Source organism: Xenopus laevis, chromosome 3S (assembly GCF_017654675.1).
Source record: "Xenopus laevis strain J_2021 chromosome 3S, Xenopus_laevis_v10.1, whole genome shotgun sequence".
NCBI classification, from domain to species: Eukaryota; Metazoa; Chordata; class Amphibia; order Anura; family Pipidae; genus Xenopus; species Xenopus laevis.
The window spans coordinates 62,186,578-62,207,410 of record NC_054376.1 but is presented as its reverse complement, the minus strand read 5'-3'; the positions used below and the strand labels follow the sequence as shown (position 1 = coordinate 62,207,410).

Genomic DNA, 20,833 nt, shown 5'->3' with positions numbered 1-20,833 from the left:
ACATAATGTACAACATTTCTAGCTACTTTAGTTTAACTTTCCTTATCCTTTAACGAAACAGATCATAGGAATATGCTGGCTTAGTAAATATGCCTTAATAATTCTTCTGCTACCGGCACACTATTATTCATTATGCATTTTATTTTGCAGGGTGAACAGAGGACATCTGACAAGTTTCCATCTAGTGGCACTGATGCACTCTTACATATACCCAATGCCAAAAAAGGGATACATTAGACTCACTTGATGTTATTATATTAGCTGCAGAATAACTATAACTAAGAAAGGCACAGGGAAGAGTCAGCACATGGTCCATTCTGTGGTGAAAGTGACAGAGGGGAGGGAATCGCTGTGGAAGGAATTGCTCAAGAAGTTTAAAAAGTCAGTTGGTGCTTCAGAGCAACAGCTGCATCTGACTGCACTGTGAGTGGACATCTCATAATCATAAACCATTGTATAAATGCAAAGTGCTGAAATTCCCACTAGACTAGACTAGACCTAAAATAGCCAGTATGCAGCTATGATCGTCCATTCACTTTATGGAACCATAACAGGGATACTGCAGGAAACAGATTTTACAGAAGTGTAATTTTCACTGTCAGTACCACCCCAATGTATTCCTGAGCTTTTACTATAGTAGACGCTGCTCCCCCAATATGGCTTGTGAAGCTGCTCAAGGCCAGTGAGTTGTGAGGCAGGATTGCCACTGTTTAGCTGTTGGTAGAAGCAGCATCTCAGTATATTTCTCAGCTAGTAAATAGGGCTGTACAGTACTTATTGATTATCAGTAGGCACCCTAAAAAAAAAAATCACGTGTGGTTTACATTTTTACTGTCAAGAGAAATTCTCTCCAAGTTCTCCATTACTACAACTGAGTTCTTTTTATTCTACACCCCTGCATTCTACCCTAGGCCTTTCCCATATGTTCATCACCTCCAATCTGCCTAGACAGCCATAATAGCTTTTACCTTACCTTCACAGAAAATAATATAAGCAAAACAAATTTAGGATAATGCAATGAAAATCACAGTATTTGCAGAAGGTCTTGTAACACATAGTAACCAAACAAATCAGCAGGTAGCAATATCTGTCAGCTAAGCAGGACGTATATTGGCCAGTTTAGCAACCAAGATGTGTAGTCAAACTAGCCAATGCTGAATGGGCATATCTGCCTTTTTATACCCATATTTACCCTATTACCCACATATAACCCTGAGCCTTTTCATTTAACCTTTCAACGTATTTGGAGGTCTGAGCTGATCTTTTCAGGCAAACACCCAGGATGTTACTAATGACAAGGTGATTGGTGAACCCAAACGAGACATTGTTTTGGCTGGACTTCAGAGATGACAACAGACAAGTGTCCCTGAGAAGAGACATACAGAGAAGTGAGTTAGTGCTGTAGTTGAATATACTTGTGGGACATGCTGCATGTGGTGAAGTAATACCGGTAAAGGAACCGGTTATCCAGAATGCTCAGGACCTGGGGATTTTTGGATAAGGGATCTTTCTGTAATTTTTATCTCCATATATGAAGTCTACTAAATAATCACCTTAATATTGAATAAACCCAAAATAATTGTTTTGCCTCCAATAAGGTTTGATTATATCTAAGTTGGCTCAAGTACAAGGTACTGGTTTTTATTGCAGTGAAAATAGAATTCATTTTAAAAAAAATGAATGTTTTGATTAAAATGGAGTCTATAGGGGAGGCCATGAACTATTTAGCAAACAACCTGGCACTCTCAAATATGAACTCCTCAGAGACCTGTCTGCTAGGCCTAGTGGAGGACCTGGTACCTCTGAATAAAGCTAGATCACTTATACGGACAACTCTATACTATGGGAAAAACTGGTTATATTAAAATGGATGAGTACAAACTGCCCAACAATCGCCCAATGGGTAAACCTAATTAACAAAGCTCTTCCCTCTATCAAGCTTACGTATCGGGCCCGTGGTTGTCAGGTCCGGACTGAGAATAAAAATAGGCCCTGGCATTTCAGGTACACAGAGGCCCAATCAGCCCACACAGAGGCCCAAACAGCCCCCATCAGCCCACTAAATACTGACTTTCTATGGGACCTTATAGCAGCCCCTCTGGCATTTGCCAGAACCCACATATTGCCAGTCCGGGCCTGGTGGGTGTCCAGAGAAGTTTGAAAGAATATGGGGCCCATGGCTCGATGTTAACCTAATAGAACTCCCCGAGTAGAGATGTGTATGCCCGTTGAACTGTCTGCGGTAGTAATGGAATAGGATGGCGCTTATACTACTGCATGTATTTAAACTGTTGTATAAATCTGCTCAACTGTGTATCCATCTTGATGCATATCTCTGGAGGGGCCACTGGAGACACCAGATGTTAATACCTACTTACAACTGTGAGCCATGTTTGTTTATCTTGCTTACCTTTTCTAGTCTTATTTTGTTATGTTTTCCCCTTTCCTCCTTCCCTTAAAACAAAAATAAAGACTTAAAAAAGAATGGACTCTATACCTGCAGTGATTTTAAGCTGCCAAGAGACAATCAGGGGAATGCATAGTTAATCTACAATTAACATCCTGAGAAAATGGTATGTATAAATTAGACTCTTATATTTGGAAGGTTAATATTTGCTTCTCTAAGACTAAGCTATAGACATAATGTGATATAATTCTGCAGGGCCCCTGATAACAAATGGAGGGCCACTAATAACTTGGGGGAGAAAGGCCAAGAAAGCCAGCTGGCTACAGCAAGCTGAGCAGATGAGGTGAGAGCAACACGAAACGGACAGTACTTCACATTAAACCAAGCTGAGCTGTGTGCCCCACACCCATTTGTATCACTACTACTGAAAATACAATTATGATTACTGGGATCTGCAAGCCTTATGCATGTTACATTCCCACTGTTGAATCACCTTTAACCAGGGCAACTTCAATAGAAGTTTGCAGGGCTTTAATGCGTCATATGTTGTAAAATATGAATATATTTATGACCAATCACTGGCTGCACATTTGTCATTATAACCCATCACACAGTGTTGTCATATTAAGGGCAAATAAGCACTAACTATACAATTTTATCACTTCTGTAAATGTTACAATGAGTGAAGCCTGTATAAGTATAGTTTTGTCTGATCAAATAAAAGCTTTAATACTGCTAAAAAAAGCCATCCTATAAATTCTTGCTGAACTGGCTAACCAGCAGCGGGAAAGTTCCTGCATTTCTTCCATACGGTATCCATGTAAAATACGTGCTCCTCCTCCCTCTTCTCAAGACTGAGAATTCCCTCCACACTGCAGACTTAGCTTCAGACTGTTTATCAGTAACATTTCTGACAGATTATTTATATAAGGGATGAAAAAAAAGGTTGAATGTTGGTGCTCCCTCTTTAAAGTCATGTCTGCTATTTCTCTGCCTATGTATAAACAAAGCAGCATGTTCAATCAGCGGTGACACTGCTGGGACTCTACAGAGGAAGGTCATGCTGTTTTGGTTTTTTTTAGCAGTTCAGGGTCCAGTTATTTTCTGCTAATATGTATTCACAATTAGGGAATCTGATCTGCATGCCCTCAGGTCTCCTCTGCTCCTGTTTGCAACACATACCCTTTACCTATGCTGTATGCTGCCCTTGGTCCCCAATATCTTGCTGTTTTTTCTTCTCTGTTTCCCATATCCTCTCATGCTTTTTCCAATTCTCTGTTCCTTATTTTCTCTTTCCTCGCTACCCTTCCCTGTCCCTCCTCACACAGATCTTCTACCTGCTTACCTTGTATTTTGGTCTCCAGGTGTCCGTTTCTCAAGCCTCTGTCTATTTCTTTAAGGTTAACTCAGTCTTCCTCTGTATGTCTTGCCTTTCCTCCACCTCTATCTATTTCCATGCAATCCAAATATGCATTACTGCCCCTGGGCTTTTTCTAATTCCCAATAGGTTTGTTTAGGATGTATATTTAGATTTGTCACATGAGCAATAAGGCTCAGGACCAAATGTGGTTTGGTGCCTTTAACCAAAAGATGCCAAAACATAAATATAGTTTTAACAATTATGTACTTTTTTCTTTGTGTTATGCGGGTACTACCACGTGGGGAGGTTCATTTATTACTTAGGTAACTATACTTTAATTATTTTACTACTTAATATTCCCTCTAAAGACCATGTCTTTATTAGTTTTTGTCAATCAACCAAAACTGCTTGATAAATGTATTTAGCTGCTTTTATGCAGCCAGAGATAGGCTTTGTGCATACCTGTACTTTTACTTGCTAGAATACCCCAATTTTGTTGTTGCATCTAAAAGTGAAATTGTGCATAAGCTCTTATCTTATTGAACATCCAGGTACATCCCCCTTTTCATGTACATGGAACACCCTGTGCTGAAGGTGTCTGAATTATTAGTTATAACTCCTGCAGTGAAATATATAGACACTTCCAAACACGTCTAGTTCTGAACTTAATGTATATGTGTGTATATGTGTGTGTATATGTGTATATATACACACACACACACACACACATGCCTTAAGTCTACTAGAAATTTATTTAAACATTAAATAAACCCAATAGGCTGGTTTTGCTTCCAATAAGGATTAATAATATCTTAGTTGGGATCAAGTACAAGGTACTGTATTATTATTACAGAGAAAAAGGAAATCATTTTTAAAAATTTGGATAAAATGGAGTCTATGGGAGACAGCTATTCCGTAATTTGGAGCTTTCTGGATATCGGGTTTCCGGATAAGGGATCCTATACCCGTATATATATACACACACACACACACATAATGCATACGGGACGCACAACCTTAAGCCAAATAGAAAACCTGGGTGCTAATCCAATCGAAAATAGAATAAAAATGCAAAAACGCCAGCACTCCAAGGAGTTTAACACAGATATATGTGAAACAAAAAATAGGTTTATTTAAATCCAACGTTTCAGTTCTGAATAGGAACTTTCATCAGAGAAGACAGAACTCATGCACAGTGTGAACTCTTAAAACTAACTTTTGGCGTCAATTACTATACCTAGGCAACCAGTATAGGTGGGGGATTGCGACAAGGTTTGTGTTAGACATGGGATATGTGAAGAGCTTTTACGTCCCTTATGGTCGCCAGTGAACAGTTACACACCAGTGTCCCAGCAGAATAGAACGTGTGTGTGTGCGTGTGTGTGAAATATTTATTAGACTCAACGTTCCCACAGGGACCTTCGTCAGAAGTATAGAGACTGTATACTCCTGACGAAGATCCCTGTCGGGGCATCGAAATGTTGAGTCTAATAAATATTTTTCTTATTTTCGACTAAAAACCCTGTGAGTGCCACTATTCTTTACTTATATGTATACCCTTATCTGGCAGGCACCCAGATGTTTTCCTGAGTAAACAGTGTGCACCTTTGAGATCTTATATCGTACATATATATATATATATACACACAATATGAATTGTGTGTATATATATATATATATATATATATATATATATATATATATATATATATATATATATACACAATTCACTTGTAAGCAACTGTTTTCCAGCCGCTGCCCAAAACAGAATAAATGAACGATACAGCGTTGTTGTGCTGTGATGCATCTATAGGTTACAGTGGATGTAACAGGCAGTAGAAATGTCCCTAAGAGAAACAAGCTGCATTATTTTTGTTTCTAGCTACAGACATAACAAATAGGCTAATGGGACACTTGAAGGTTATTTCTGTGTGTTTATAATAGTATGATACTCAGAGCAATTATGTACCTCTTAAACCCAACTGTATCACACTATAAGGTAAATAATATACTGAAGGCATCATGTAGATATCCATATTTTTTAACATAAATACAAAGATTAAGTGTATATATGTCCATGTATAAAATAAAAAAAGCAAAAAAAAGTAGAACCACAGAGCATTTCTAATTAATCTTTTAAATGATACTGACAAGAGCAGAAGGCCGATGAGCAATCAGAAAAAAATAATAATGATAATAATATAATGCAAAAATGTAGAAAAGGGGCACAGTATCCTCGGCTCTCTCAATATGATTTACTCAAGGCTTGCCGGGAGGGGCAGATATTTCTGGATAGTTGTGCTAGCTGGAGGGCTAATAAATAGCTTGTCCAATATACAATAAACATAGATCCATACAAAGAGCCAAAGCAGGCGACAGTGAGAGCTTAGCAGTGACTAATGAACGAGGATATTTTGAGTATTAAAGTGTTCCAGAGAAGCTGTTCACAGAATGCCTGGGAGGTTTCTGCCATCAAGACAGAACTACAACAACATACAGCAGCTTGTGTTAAAGGTCTGATCTTAGCAGTGCACATCCTTTGTGATACTAAACTACAACAGAAGGACGAGACCTCTTCATTCAAATTACTGCTATTTCATTATTGGAAAGTACATTTTGTATCATAAAAAATGGATTTAGTGGCTACCATGCTGTATAAACTGAAATAGAAATTTTCTTAGTATGAAGCAATTAAAAAATGGGACACTACATCCAAACAACTAGTTTATAACAGAACTATCCAAAAGGACCTAACATAAGAAATCAGTTTTTCAGATAGGCTTCAAGTGTGCAAGCTCAGGTAAAGGTTCCATAACAGGCAGAGGTTTTTCAATATTCCAGGAGGTTCAAGTAGCCTTTTTTCTGTTCAGAATTTGTTCAGATTTCAATTCCATTCACAAAATGGCAAAAAATTTATCAACTAGCATAGAAATGTAAATGAACTATTGATTTGCACAAATATCTATATTTTATGAGAAACAAATGCAATCAGCCTTTTTTCTACAGGTTTTTAACGAACACCAATGGCACCAATGGCATTACTTTAAATTGCTGCCTCTGCAAATGACAACAAGCCACCCACTGATTTCCATTGTTTTCCAAGAAAAAGCACACCAGACAAGTGGCTCTGGAAAGTGAGCATGGGGGCGGCAAAGTATAATACAGCAGCACTGCAGACATTGTTCAAATGCAATATTATACTCACTAAAATCAGTGACTTTTTATTGATATACAAATTATAATGAATACTTCAGATTACGGTATACTAAACATTTTTAAAAAAATATTTCCCCTTGTCAATGGAAATATTAAGAGATAAATCCCAACACATGCATGCTTTTCAGTATCTGCTTGAGATGGAAGAAGTTAGTCCCAGAATTCTAATGATCTCCACCAATAGCCCTCCTACACACAATATATCGGAGGGCATGACCAACTAAGATGCTGTTCTATATAACGTTTTTTTTTCTGAGGTGGGTAGCAGGTGATTCAAAGGCATTTTTGTAACCCATTTCCACTGTCTAAATTAACTGGATTGGTCAGGCCAGTAACTCAATACCTAATAAATGAGTCTGTATAGTTGATTGGCTATGAGCACAGATACCTATGTCATTTCTTTACTAAATAACTAAACCATTTAATACTCGGCTTGTGTTTTATGTATTGCTGTGTATAGCATCTCTAGCAAAACCAGCCAACTAGATAAGTGGCATTACAGCAAAGAATGCCAGAAGTAAATTGTTTTGCTTTCTCTCACTAATGAAATGATCAATAGGGCTGATTAGGAAGTCGGATATTTTGTCCTCTTACCTGATTATCAGCATGGTTCATTGTAAAGTATCCAACACATACAATGATTTCACGAAGAAGATCCTCACAGGTATATTGAGAACAAAACCAAAGTAGGGAACTGATGACATGACGAAAAGCAAGTGAAAGACCTTCTGCACCTACAACAGACTAAGAAAGCACAAAGCTATTAACATAAAGCAACTGTACATTACTGAAGTGTGAATTGTTGTGAAAGGGGCATAAAGGCGGCCAAACTGGAAAAACCATCCCTGAACAGAGGAGGGGGACTGCAACACTGCTTGTCATTAACATACAGTCAAAGCTTGGAAACCCCTCTCAGCCTGCATAATAATTTACTCCACTTTCAACAAAAAAGATATGAGTGGTATGTCTGATTTCCCAGGAACATTTGAGTACTGGAGTGTTTTCTGAACAAAGATTTTAGAGAAGCAGTATTCAGTCTTATGAAATTAAATCAAATGTGAAAAACTGGCTGTGCAAAAATGTGGGTACCCTTGTAATATTGCTATTTGAATGCATGTAAATGCTCAATACCGATTACTGGCAATATCAAATTGGTTGGATTAGGTAGTTAAGCCTTGAACTTCATAGGCTGATGTGTCCAATCATGAGAAAGGGTATTTAAGGTGGACAATTGCTAGTTGTGCTTCTTTTTGACTCTCCTCTCAAGAGTGACAGCATGGGATACTCAAAGCAACTCTCAAAAGATCTGAGAACAAAGATTGTTCAGTATCATGGTTTAGGGGAAGGCTACCAAAAGCTATCTCAGAGTTTTAAACTGTCAATTTCAACTGTAAGGAATGTAATCGGGAAATGGAAGGCCACAGAAACTGTTGCTGTAAAACCCAGGTCTGGCAGGCCAAGAAAAATACAGAAGCCGCATATGCGGAGAATTGTGAGAATGGTTACAGACAACCCAAAGATCACCTCCAAAGACCTGCAAGAACATCTTGCTGCAGATGGTGTATCTGTACATCTTTCTATAGTTCAGAGCAATTTGCATACATCAGTATGGCAGGGTGATGAGAAAGAAGCACTAGCACCACAAACAGAGTCACTTGTTGTATGCAAAAGCTCATTTAGATAAGCCACAGTCATTTTGGAACAAAATGCTTTGGACTGATGAGACAAAAATGTAGTTATTTGGTCATAACAAAAAGCACTTTGCACACACCGCATTCTAAGAAAAACACCTGCTACCTACTGTCAAATTTGGTGGAGGTTCCATCATGCTGTGGGGCTGTGGGGCTGTGTGGCTAGTTCAGGGACTGGGGCTCTTGTTAAAGTCGAGGGTCGGATGACTTCAACCCAATATCAACAAATTCTTCAGGATAATGTTCAAGCATCAGTCACAAAGTTGAAGTTACGCAGGGGTTGGATATTAAAACAAGACACTGACCCTAAACACACTTCAAAATCTACAAAGGCATTTATGCAGAGGGAGAAGTACAATATTCTGGAATGGACGTCCCCCGACTTGAATATCATGGAAAATCTATGGGATGATTTGAAGCAGGCTGTCCATGCTCGGCAGCCATTTAACTGAACTGGAGAGATTTTGTATGGTCGGATGGTCAAAAATACAGCCATCCAGAATCCAGAAAAAGGCTATAGGAGGCGTCTAGAGGCTGTTACATTTGCAAAAGGAGGCGAAGTATTGATGTAATATTTCTGTTGCGGTGCCCAGATTTATGCACCGCAACATCTAGTTGTCTAGTTTTGTTAGGATGCATATTTTCTGTTAATCCAATAATTTAGTCACTGCTAAAATGCTACTGTTTCCATAAGTTAAATATTAAAAGGAAGGTGCTACTTTGAAAACTCGGCCAATGATAAACAAAATTCCAAAGAATTAAGAGGGGTTCCCAAACTTTTTCATATAAGTGTACAATTCCGCTTTGACATCCTTACCCTGGTGGTTTCACAAAAGTTCACACTTCCAATCAAGTACATAAAAAATGAACACCTGACTCTATAAGGATCATTTTCTGTGACTAGATTGCACTTTTACACATCTGTGAGTTTCTGCCAACACCATATGAATAACACCATATGAATAACACCATATGAATAAGTGAAATGGAACCAATGTGATTGTCTGTCTGTGACTTTACTACCCTTACTGAACTGAAGAAGCTGATCAGATGAGTGGTGAAACATTTTCATTAAACCACCAGTTGCTTTAGACTTAACCCTACTAGATACCGTATATCAGGACCAGGACGAATGAGAAACTCCTTAGACTTCTAATTAAAAATCTAAAAAATGGCTTACTGATCATTTATAACATATGAACCTTATAAATAAGCACGTGTGAGGAGTGCCATTTTGCTTTACAAATCTTAAATAGTCCTGTTCCCCTATCGCTCTGTGTAGTTACCTGGAAAGCCTGTAGATGGAGCATCGCAAAGCTATTAAGGAATTTCAAGCTGTGAGCTGCCAGCCGGATTGTGTTCTGCTCGTAGGTTTCTTTGGTGCTGGAAATATTTGAGTCAGAGGTTGAGTTGTGGAAAAGGGCACAATACAACATGTGCAAGACACCCACTAGATCCGAACTCTGCAGAGCAGATGACAAACCCATAGGATCTTGGCAACCTTCAAAAACACTCCATGAACTGCAACAAGAAAGAATAAAAGCATTAAGAGAGCAATTGTACTAGCTGCAAACTCATTCTACCATTATAGTCTTTTACAAACTGCAACAAATGTCTGAGGAAGGTTATGACTTCCACAAACATGGACTAGTTTTAAAAGTTGAACTTTAGGAGCCCATGACCTTAAGGTGCAATGTTTGATAGCTATGATCTATAGATAGGAACAGACACACAGGGCATTTTGTCGCCCGCTGTAAAACTGCACTATCACAGATGATAAAACTACTACCACTAGTTTTCTTCCCACAGACTGGAATGTGAATAGCTATTGGGAAAACGTGTTGTTTCCGCTTTCCAATTTAGCCTGAAGTTGCCTGAAACTTTTGGCTTTTTTGTGATGAGTATGATTTTGTAGGCAAATCATATTACTTCTAGTAGAAAGGAAACTAGACATGTTTTGTCATTCGTGGTAGTGCAGAACGCAGGCAATGAAACATCCCATGTGCCATTGCTCTAATGAAACTTGCACACATAAAAAAATGTTAAACTGTACAAACCATTTAAAAATATTGAAGGCTTTTGTATGCTGCCCAGGGGCGTTTCTGCCTTGAGGCGAGTTTCTCAGCAACTATACTAATCAACAACTATACTAATCAACAACTATACTAATCAACAACTATACTAATCAACAACTATACTTCTCAACAACTGACAACTATATTAAGCAGCAGCACGCTGCAAGTTACCTGGGGTGGCAAAACGTCACTCCTGATACATTTAAGAGTTGGGGCACACGGGAAGATTCGGGGACCAATCACCTCTTCTTTGGGGCAATTAATCTCCCCCGAATTGCATCCCGTTATCTTCCACTTGCTCGCGGCGAGTGCCCTGCCGCAGTCAATTTTTCATTCTAGCAGGCGGAAGACGGGTGGAAGAAGATCCGGAGAGTAGTCACCCCAAAGAAGAGGTGATTAGTTGCCGGGCAATTAAATCTCCCCGAATCTTCCCTTGTGACCCAACCGAAATTCCAGTTTTTAATTTGGAATTTCAGCTACAGAGAGCACCCAATTTTTTTTTTTGCATGATGAAAAAAATTTAATTGTAAGCAATTTTCCTATATACATTAGTTTAAAAAGTCAATGGTCATTATTAAATGTAATTGCAACTAAAAACAGTATTTGTCTGGATGATTATATGTTTTGCAATACTGAACATTTGGTGCATTTACGCCCCAGAGCATTTATACTGGCAGATTCACTTTCATCTGAATCAACTAAGTGTTTAATAATATTTACTAGGGCAAATGGTGAATTTGATGGGCTTGTCTATTATGTACCTAATGTGTCTTTATATATTTAATTCTAAGCAACTTTTCAATATAATTATCAAATATCAATGGTTATTGTCAAATGCTATTGCAAACAGTCTTAAAACTGGAATTCCGTTACTTGGACCATACCTTCCCAGCACAAACATAGACAGCCTACATAGTTCTTTCAGCAGGTCTGTAGCTCCTTGCAGGAACAATGATATTTTCGGACAGTCATCAAGAGGACCTTGCACTGATAGAAAACAGCGACACAGCTTATCAATCACTCCAATATTTACGATGTAGCTGTCAGAAAAAAAGTAAAGCCTTAGTCCATAGATGCCAAGGGTCATGTTTTCTATAGAATGGACAGTATATGGACCACTCCAATTAAATATGTCACCCCGAGTAATAAAACATATGCAAACTTTATATTAAATTGTTCTCATGAACTCACACTACTTGAAGAAAACATACAGGGCATACATGAAGGCTGGGATTGATTAATAAAGTCCATACATAAATGCATACACACTCCTGTTTATTTCACCTGATGATATCTTGAACCCTACTATTAAAGGCATCGGGTGCAGAAGATTTTGTCTTTGCTTCCTGTTTTAGTTTGATGGCATCTAGCTGTACATTTCCTGCTGAAGCACTTGATGTTAAGCATGTGAATATCTTAGAGCAGAGTTGGAGAAGTCCAGTGGTCAAACCGTCAAAGACCTGCTTGTTCACTGTTCGTCCTGAGATGGTCTTGTCTTCATCAGGTATAAATAACTATTGAGCAGAAAAACATGTATATATATATTTGAAGTGTTATGGGGGGCTCCAATTTTGCAAAGCAAATCTGATCTGTATAAAAATAATGGAATATGAAACTATGAATTACTTCATACACATGATCTAGATAAAGGAAAACATTGCCATACTAGAACATCAATAAGCAACTTCCAGTATAGGTATGGGACTTGAGGTTTTCCGGATAAAGGATCTTTCCTTAATTTAGATCTTCATACCTTAAAGGACCAGTAACGTCAAATTCTTTTTTTACAAAATTCGTTAGTATACATCAAAATATAAACACCAACCAATTTGGTGCAACAGATATATCACATTGAAGGGGGGAACACCCCTTTGATCTGCATATATTATCTCCTGGATCACTAAAAGAGCATGACAGTTCAGAGCATAACAGTTAACTTTTTTTTTTTTTTTCTCTTTTCTCCTCTGTTTTCTTTTATATGTTTCTATGCTTATTCCTTACTGTGTTCTCACTGTAACCAGAATAATGATACATGACTCTGTTGTAATTTGCACTTTTCTATTTTATTGCACTCGGAGAATTGTGTACCAGATATACAGCTTTTTTTGTTATCGCTGTCTGTGCAATTCAATAAAGCATTTCTCTGGTTAAAAAAAAATATAAACACCAACACACTTTAAACTTTTAAATTGCAAAGCCTTTATTAAAAAATAACTTACTGAAACTCCACTTCCTGTCCTCTTCAGAAACGGCGACAGGGCGACCATCCTTCCTGCAGCAGTTGATTTCTTCTCCCTGGCTATCTCTCCTGGCCACTCTATGTCTGCCGCGCTCTGCCAGCAAGATTGACAGCCAGCTTCTTCTTCTCCAGTCACTTCTTGATGCAGCCGTACTGGTCCTGGTGGTGATCATCTACGGGGCAGTTGTGGTTGGCACGAAACCGGCGTGCGCTGGACTTCTCCCTGCACACTCGGTGTGCTGCTGCTGCTGACTCTGAGCCCTGCTGCCCCTTTGTTTCCCGTGCACCCTGTGTAATGGAGGTCCCTGCTGACTGGGGGTCTGCGGCGGAGAGCGCTTGTTGTTGCTCCCACCGCCAGGCCTGTCACTCCTGATCGCTGCTCCCATTGATAGTAGCGCCATGGAGAGCCTGTCCCGCAGTGCTGCTGCTTTTGGGTGCTGTCCGTAGCGCTGTCCCAGGCGCTGCCGTCTGAACTGAAGTGAACTCCACAACAGTGCATTTCTGTACGGAAACTCTGACGGTTTTTCTTGTACTGTGTACTTCTCCACCGATAACAGCTTCAGTTCAAGCGGCAGCGCCTGGGACAGCACCACGCTGACAGGCTCTCCTGTCAGATCCATGGCGCTCTCCGCCGCAGACCCCGCAGTCAGCATAACAGATTATAATTTGTTGGAGAAGACAAACAGTCGACCGCCCCAGTGTCCAACCACAACTGAGAACCGATAAGAGCTTCAGTTCAAGCGGCAGCGCCTGGGACAGTGCCACGCTGAGAGGCTCTCCTGTCAGATCCTGACAGGCTCTCCATGGCGCTACTATCAATGAGAGCAGCGATCAGGAGTGACAGGCCCGGCGGTGGGAGCAACAACAAGCACTCTCCGCCGCAGACCCCCAGTCAGCAGGGACCTCCATTACACAGGGTGCACGGGAAACAAAGGGGCAGCAGGGCTCAGAGTCAGCAGCAGCAGCACACCGAGTGTGCAGGGAGAAGTCCAGCGCACGCCGGTTTCGTGCCAACCACAACTGCCCCGTAGATGATCACCACCAGGACCAGTACGGCTGCATCAAGAAGTGACTGGAGAAGAAGAAGCTGGCTGTCAATCTTGCTGGCAGAGCGCGGCAGACATAGAGTGGCCAGGAGAGATAGCCAGGGAGAAGAAATCAACTGCTGCAGGAAGGATGGTCGCCCTGTCGCCGTTTCTGAAGAGGACAGGAAGTGGAGTTTCAGTAAGTTATTTTTTAATAAAGGCTTTGCAATTTAAAATTTTAAAGTGTGTTGGTGTTTATATTTCGATGTATACCAACGAATTTTGTAAAAAATTTTTTTTACGTTACTGGTCCTTTAAGTCCACTAGAAAATCATGTAAACATTAAGTAAACCAGATAGGCTGGTCTTGCTTACAATTATAAGGATGAATTATATCTTAGTTTAAATCAAGTACAATGTACTCTTATTATTATAGAGAATTAAAGGAAATTATTTTTAAAAATGTTGCTAAAATGGAGTCTAAGATGGATGGCCTTTGCATATTTCAGCACTTTCTGGGTGACAGTACAGATCCCATACCTGTATTATTAAAGTCCTGTCCACCATTTTTTTTTTACTTTAATGGGGGACCCTGGGCACCAATGCATTTTTTTTTCATTTTATTATTATTGTTATATGGCTACCTCCAAGAAACTTTTCAATTGGCCTTCATTTTTTATAGCTTTTAAATTATTTGCCTTCTTCTTTGGACTCTTTCCAGCTTTCACTGGTCACTCACCAGATCTAATTACAACTGCTCTGCAAGGCTACTCATTTATTGTTATTGCTACTTTTTTTTTTACTCATCATTCTATTAAGATTCTCTCCTTTTTTTAATCCAGTCTCTTATTCAAATCAATGCATGGTTAAGTATTTGAATTGCAGGAGGGAGGGAGGCAGCACCAATATAAGATGTTTAATTCTGCCCCAAAATGTAGTAGTAGAGACTACTTGGGACTGCCAAGTCCCAGCCATCATATAACACATGTTTCCTCGCATCATTCTTAGATTCTAGCCATTCAGCTGTCTATGTTCAGTAATGCAAAGAGAACAAAACAAAAAGTGAAGATGCAAACAGTTTTTGAGTACAGATACGTATATGAAAGCTGGGCTTCAAAGTCAACTTTCCATTTGCATACAGATGGTTAAAATACAGCAGTTATGAAATTCCACCTTGTCATAGGATACATTTCTACATCAATATTGTCTAGCCCCAGGGAAAGTTTAGGTAAAAACAAGCGATTTAAAACATACGCATCAAAAAGGAATCTATCTTCAGCTCATCAGAAACAAATCCCTGCAGTAAAGGAGTTTCTAAGAACAAAACACACTAAATGTAATTTACCAGAAATATGTCAAACTATCTGTGTGTTTGACACAGGTCAGAACTAAAGTTGCAGTCAGCAAAGAATATAGCATACCATACTGAACATGTTACTACAGCACCTTATTTTAGAGGGAATTATATACTGTTGCTTCATATATAGAAGGAAATAATAATGGACACACATATGTTAAGGCCATATAGTAATTAAAGTGATATTAACATGCCAAAACAGTATATTTGGCCCATTTACAGTATCTTGCATTGACAAACACAATTGGTACTTATCTGAAAGTGTTTTGTGATTGTTCTATGGTATATTCCAGAGGATGATATGTGATATTCTGAATACATACAAAATCATGTGCATCACGAAAGGTCAGATGGTATGACTGCCATGATCTGCTAAGCAATGTTGCCACTTAAGGGGGTGAATTTTGGAATGGGGCAAGAGGAAGGTTCTGCTCTGGCACAGAGAGTTAAGCATGGTACTAAGAACCTACAGACTGGATCAGTGTTGCCTTAGTGGAGGATAATTTTAATGGAAACGAATCCTGCAGCTGGGCACTGAGAACGTTAGCTGAGGCAATGATGGAGTATTTTGGAACTTCAGTTTTGGGTTGCACTTTGTTGCAGGGTCTGACAGAGGGGGTAAACTGGGTGGAAGAATGTGCCAGACAGGCAGGTTAATGTGCCAAATGTGAGGTCATCTGCAAGGAAATCTACTTGTGTAGCTGCCTGCACTAGGGGCATTAGTGGAGCACAGGTTCTTAAAGGAAAACTATACCCCCCAAACAGTGTAGGTCTCTATAAAAAGATATTGCATAAAACAGCTCATAAGTAAAATCCTGCTTCATGTAAATAAACCATTTTCATAATAATATACTTTACTAGTAGTATGTGCCATTAGGTAATCATAAATAGAAAATTGCCATTTTAAAAAATAAGGGCCGCCCCCTGGGATCGTAGGATTCACTGTACTCACAAACATACCAACAAACCATACATGTAAGGTCACATGAGCCAATTAACAGACAGAGTTGTGTCTTTTGCTTCCACACTTCTTCCTGTTACAGTTAGAGTTGAAGTATTTCTGGTCAGGTGATCTCTGAGGCAGCACACAGACCATCACGAAATGGTGGCTCAAGGCAAGAGATGTAAAAGGGCAATATTTACTTAAATATATATTCCAGTTTGGAAAGATTCTTTAATATGCCACTTAATATGATATGAACTATCTGTTGGTTAAGTGTTCATTTTGGGCTTATAGTTTTCCTTTAACTTGTGTTGTGGCTAAAATATGAAAAGCAAATAAATATATAATAAAATACTGCTGGAGAGGAGATGGTAATGTTTGCCCATGATTCGTTGCCATGATAGCTGAATTAAAGTCAATCACACATCAGTTAAACTGTGATTGTGTGCATATAAAATCTATAAATCTCACCACTTTTCATCAACTGTAGGAAAGTATGTTTGTTATTTGGCTAGGGCTAAATCACCAATGTGCCTTATAAAGCAAGCAATTCCTATCTATCGAGAAAATTATAAAATTAAAATAATATTCACCAAGAAAAAATCTAACAGCATAGAACTGAAATATTTTACCCAGTCTCAGGGTTGGCCAAATAGCCCTGCTCCCTTTGTTGACCTATTGGCCTCTGCCACCATTTGAGACCTCCACAGTTCTGCTGAGCATTTCTACAGTTTTCCCTTTAATTCTAAATAAACTAAATATTCAATGAAAGTGGATAGATACATTATAATCTACTGTACTATACAGTGTACGCATAACAATAAATGTTTTACAGATCAGAGATCAAAACAAGCAAACCCATTAAAGGTCCCCAAACAATCCAATTTCTGCCTTACTCAAACAGCATTATGTAAATTATTCAGGCCGCAACACAACTTTTCAATTAACATTCAACTTGGCTCAGGGACAAGTTTACACACCAGGTTTTTGGATGAATGTGGCTAGTAAATTGCTTAAAATGATGGGATTGTGATAAATTAGCAATGAAATGTGGAATTAAATATTCAGAGGGGTGTGGAAAAAAATAGCGGCTGCAGAAGAAGTTCTGGAAAGGAAGTGTTTTTTTTATTCAATACGTTGGAATGTATTTGTGATGGTTAATAAGGTCTAATGCTCATTAAAGGGTAATTTTTTGGGACAAAGCTCGTGGTGGTCAGCTCTCTTTAGCTTTGCTACAGTATAAACTCATGATCTCTGTACTACCCCATATTATACACTGTAATCAAACTATAAGCTTTTCACTCCTGTTGTAAAGATGACCTCAAAATGTTACATAATTACATAGTTAAATTGGGTTGAAAAAAGTCCATCAAGTAAAACCCCTCCAAATGAAAACCCAGCATCCATACACACACACCCCTCCCTACTTTCACATAACTTCTATATACCCATACTTATACTAGCTATAGAGTTTAGTATCACAATAGCCTTTAATTTTATGTCTGTCCAAAAAATCATCCGAGCCATTCTTAAAGGCATTAACTGAATCAGCCATCACATCATCTGCAAATATAGAAACAGTACTTTCAATGCCCACCTCCAGGTCATTAATAAACAAGTTGAAAAGCAAGGGACCTAGTATAGAGCCCTGCGGTACTCCACTAACAACACTGGTCCATTAAGAAAATGTTCCATTTACCACCACTCCTTGTAGTCTATCTTTTAGTGAGTTCTCTATCCAGGTACAAATACTATGTTCCAGGCCAACATTCCTTAATTTAACCAGTAACCTTTTGTGTGACACTGTATCAAATGCTTTAGCCAAGTCTAAGTGAATCACATCCACTGCCATCCCAGAATCGAGGTCTCTACTTACCTTCTCATAAACAGAAATTAAGTTAGTCTGGCAAGATCTATTATGCATAAAACCATGCTGGCACAAACTCATAGTATTATGATTTGCTATGAAGTCCAGTATATTATCCTTTATTAACCCTTCAAAAAGCTTTCCTACCACTGACGTCAGACTAACTGGCCTATAGTTTTGATGCTGAGAACGGGATCCTTTTTTGAATAGAGGCACCACATTAGCAATTCACCAGTCTCTCGGCACTATGCTAAAGGAGAACTAAACCCTTAAAATGAATAAGGCTAAAAATACCATGTTTTATATACTGCACCAGCCTAAAGTTTCAGCATCTCAATAGCAGCAATGATCCAGGACTTCAAACAAGACAGGGGGTCACCATTATGGGAAGTGTCTGTGACACTCACATATTTAGTGGGCTCTGAGTAGGTGTTGAGAAGCTAAGCTTAGGGGTCGTCACAAATTATCAAGCAGAAAATGAGGTTGGCCTGTAATATAAGCTGATGCTACAGGGCTGATTATTAAATTCTGATTCTAATTGAACTGGTTTCTGTGCTGCCATGTAGTAATTATCCATATTAATTACTAATCAGCCTTATTCTGTGACATTTATATTCTATGTGTACTGTATATTTGGAGTCTGTCTCTAAGCTCAGTAAGTGACAGCAGCACAGAGCATGTGCAGTGAATCAGCAAAAAAGAAGATGGGGAGCTACTGGGGTATCTTTGGAGACACAGATCTTTTCTGCTAAAGGGCTGTGGTTGTTTGAGGCTGGTACAGAAGCACAAAACATAATGTACAACATTTCTAGCCTACTAACTTTCCTTGTCCTTTAATTATACCTAACAGCATTCTCAGATCTTTTGCTGCTATTGAAAATGATCAGGGTGCATCTTCTTTACTCAACAGCAACGTAGCGTGTAAGCAGCTGATAGTAGCCAGTACTGCTGAATATGTTGATGCTTTATAAATGCTAATAATAATAATCAATATTAATGGGGTGCTAGTGTAGCATTGGCTGAATGAGCTTAACTAACAGAACTATAAAAAGAAATATAGCACCAAGTATCTGATCTCAAGGTGCACTGTGCAATTCCTCCAATGGTGAAACTTCTCATTTTAAACAGAAGTGAACACCTTTTTGACCATTTTTCACCTACCGTGAGTTGTTGCATTAGGAGCTCCAGAAGAAATGCGATTTTACTACTCAAAAGAACATATGTGCAGTTTTCTGGGCAGTTGTTGCAAGTTAATGAGTAAATAGTCACAGCACTGCAGAGAGATCTGCAAAACAGAAATCAAAAGTAACCAGAGACCTCCGCAAGCTTGACATTGGGTGTTAAAGACACAGATGTTTGGCCACAACTAGTCTACAAAAAATAGTGTTTATCAAACCGTATGGCCAGAGCAGTTTAAAGGGCAATACCACCCTGTTCAAAGTGAGTTCAATTAATAGGGCTTGTATTGTTTTGTTTTAGAAGTATTTATGTTTTTTTTGCTATTTATTGCACTACACAAATTAAACCTACTGGTTCTTCAGTTGGAAGTATTGGTAGTAGATATATTGCCAATCCACTGATAATCCCCCAGTATAAGGAATGACTCCTGGGACATAAGCTGCAGGCTTGGTTTTTGTTAATACAGAACATTATATTTTCATACAAGGGCAGAGTATGAGGTAGTAAGGGTAAAACCAAAAGAATCTGTTTTATATATTAAAAAAATATATATCTTTTTTTAAAAATTAAAATTATTGGCAAAATATTTTTCAGCCACGTCTAGGCATTTGAACATGCCACAATCATTTAACTAGGATGGAAGATAATGTATTCTTACTTTGGTGGAATGCGAGATGAGGCACTGTTGTTGCCCAGAGCTGCTGATGTCTGCAGAATTTGTTCTAGAACTGACAGTCCACCTGCTGCTCGAAATGAAATCTGATCCGAAATGTTCTGTATAAATGGAAGACAAAAAAGAAGACATTTATCAATGAGATTTGTTCAGGTTAGAGAAAAGCAAATCCATAAGGCAAACAAATAAATAAATATGTATCAGTAAGATAATCATGGAAGCAAGTTACAAACATTGATTATCCAAGTCCAAGTATGAGCTTCTGAAGATTCATTTGAGCTAAAATGTAATCTACAATTCTCTGAAGGTTTTCTTTTCTAAATTTGTCATTATCACTTTACCATTAAATGGGATAGTAGAAATGTGGAGAGCAAACTGCATTACTGTAACTAAAGTGCACCTACAAGTTCATGCAACGGCCAATGAAATCAATGTAAAGTCATAACAACTGCAGATTGTACTGCCGAGCTATAATTCCTTTAGGTGACTAAATACCCAGAATCTATACGATATGTTATGACTGCTATAAACGAATTGCACTGTAAGTTTTTTGTCTCAAGACCTATGTGCTGGCCTTACATGCCTTCCCCAGTCATCCCTTGTTGTTTGGTCTTATTTGCTCTTTGACCTCATTATTCAAAAAAAGCTTATCAAAATTGAAAATACAGCAAGACTCATTTATGAATGCACCTAAAAGTGCAGGTGCACCAGACTTGTGGAAAAACACAATAATCCTGCCCTATGTTTGGTACGGTATTCATGCTGTGCAGGCTTAGAGCTTGTGGCAATAACTCAAAAGCTG

General features: G+C 38.7%; 1 protein-coding gene across 4 annotated transcripts in view; it reads right to left on the bottom strand.

Moving 5' to 3' along the window:
• The window catches only part of scaper.S (S-phase cyclin A-associated protein in the ER S homeolog), a 153,039-nt gene that overhangs the window by 14,455 nt on the left and 117,751 nt on the right, over positions 1–20,833 (bottom strand). For 3 of the 4 annotated variants that reach the window (XM_041588392.1, XM_041588393.1, XM_041588394.1), the window contains 6 exons: positions 20,017–20,132; positions 19,341–19,464; positions 12,034–12,263; positions 11,634–11,789; positions 9,961–10,195; positions 7,578–7,727 (listed from right to left, as the gene is read on the bottom strand). In XM_041588392.1, coding sequence (XP_041444326.1) covers positions 7,578–7,727; positions 9,961–10,195; positions 11,634–11,789; positions 12,034–12,263; positions 19,341–19,464; positions 20,017–20,132 — 1,011 coding nt within the window. Of the gene's footprint in view, positions 1–7,577; positions 7,728–9,960; positions 10,196–11,633; positions 11,790–12,033; positions 12,264–19,340; positions 19,465–20,016; positions 20,133–20,833 lie in introns of those variants that run through there. The other variant, XR_005966651.1, reaches the window with a different exon arrangement.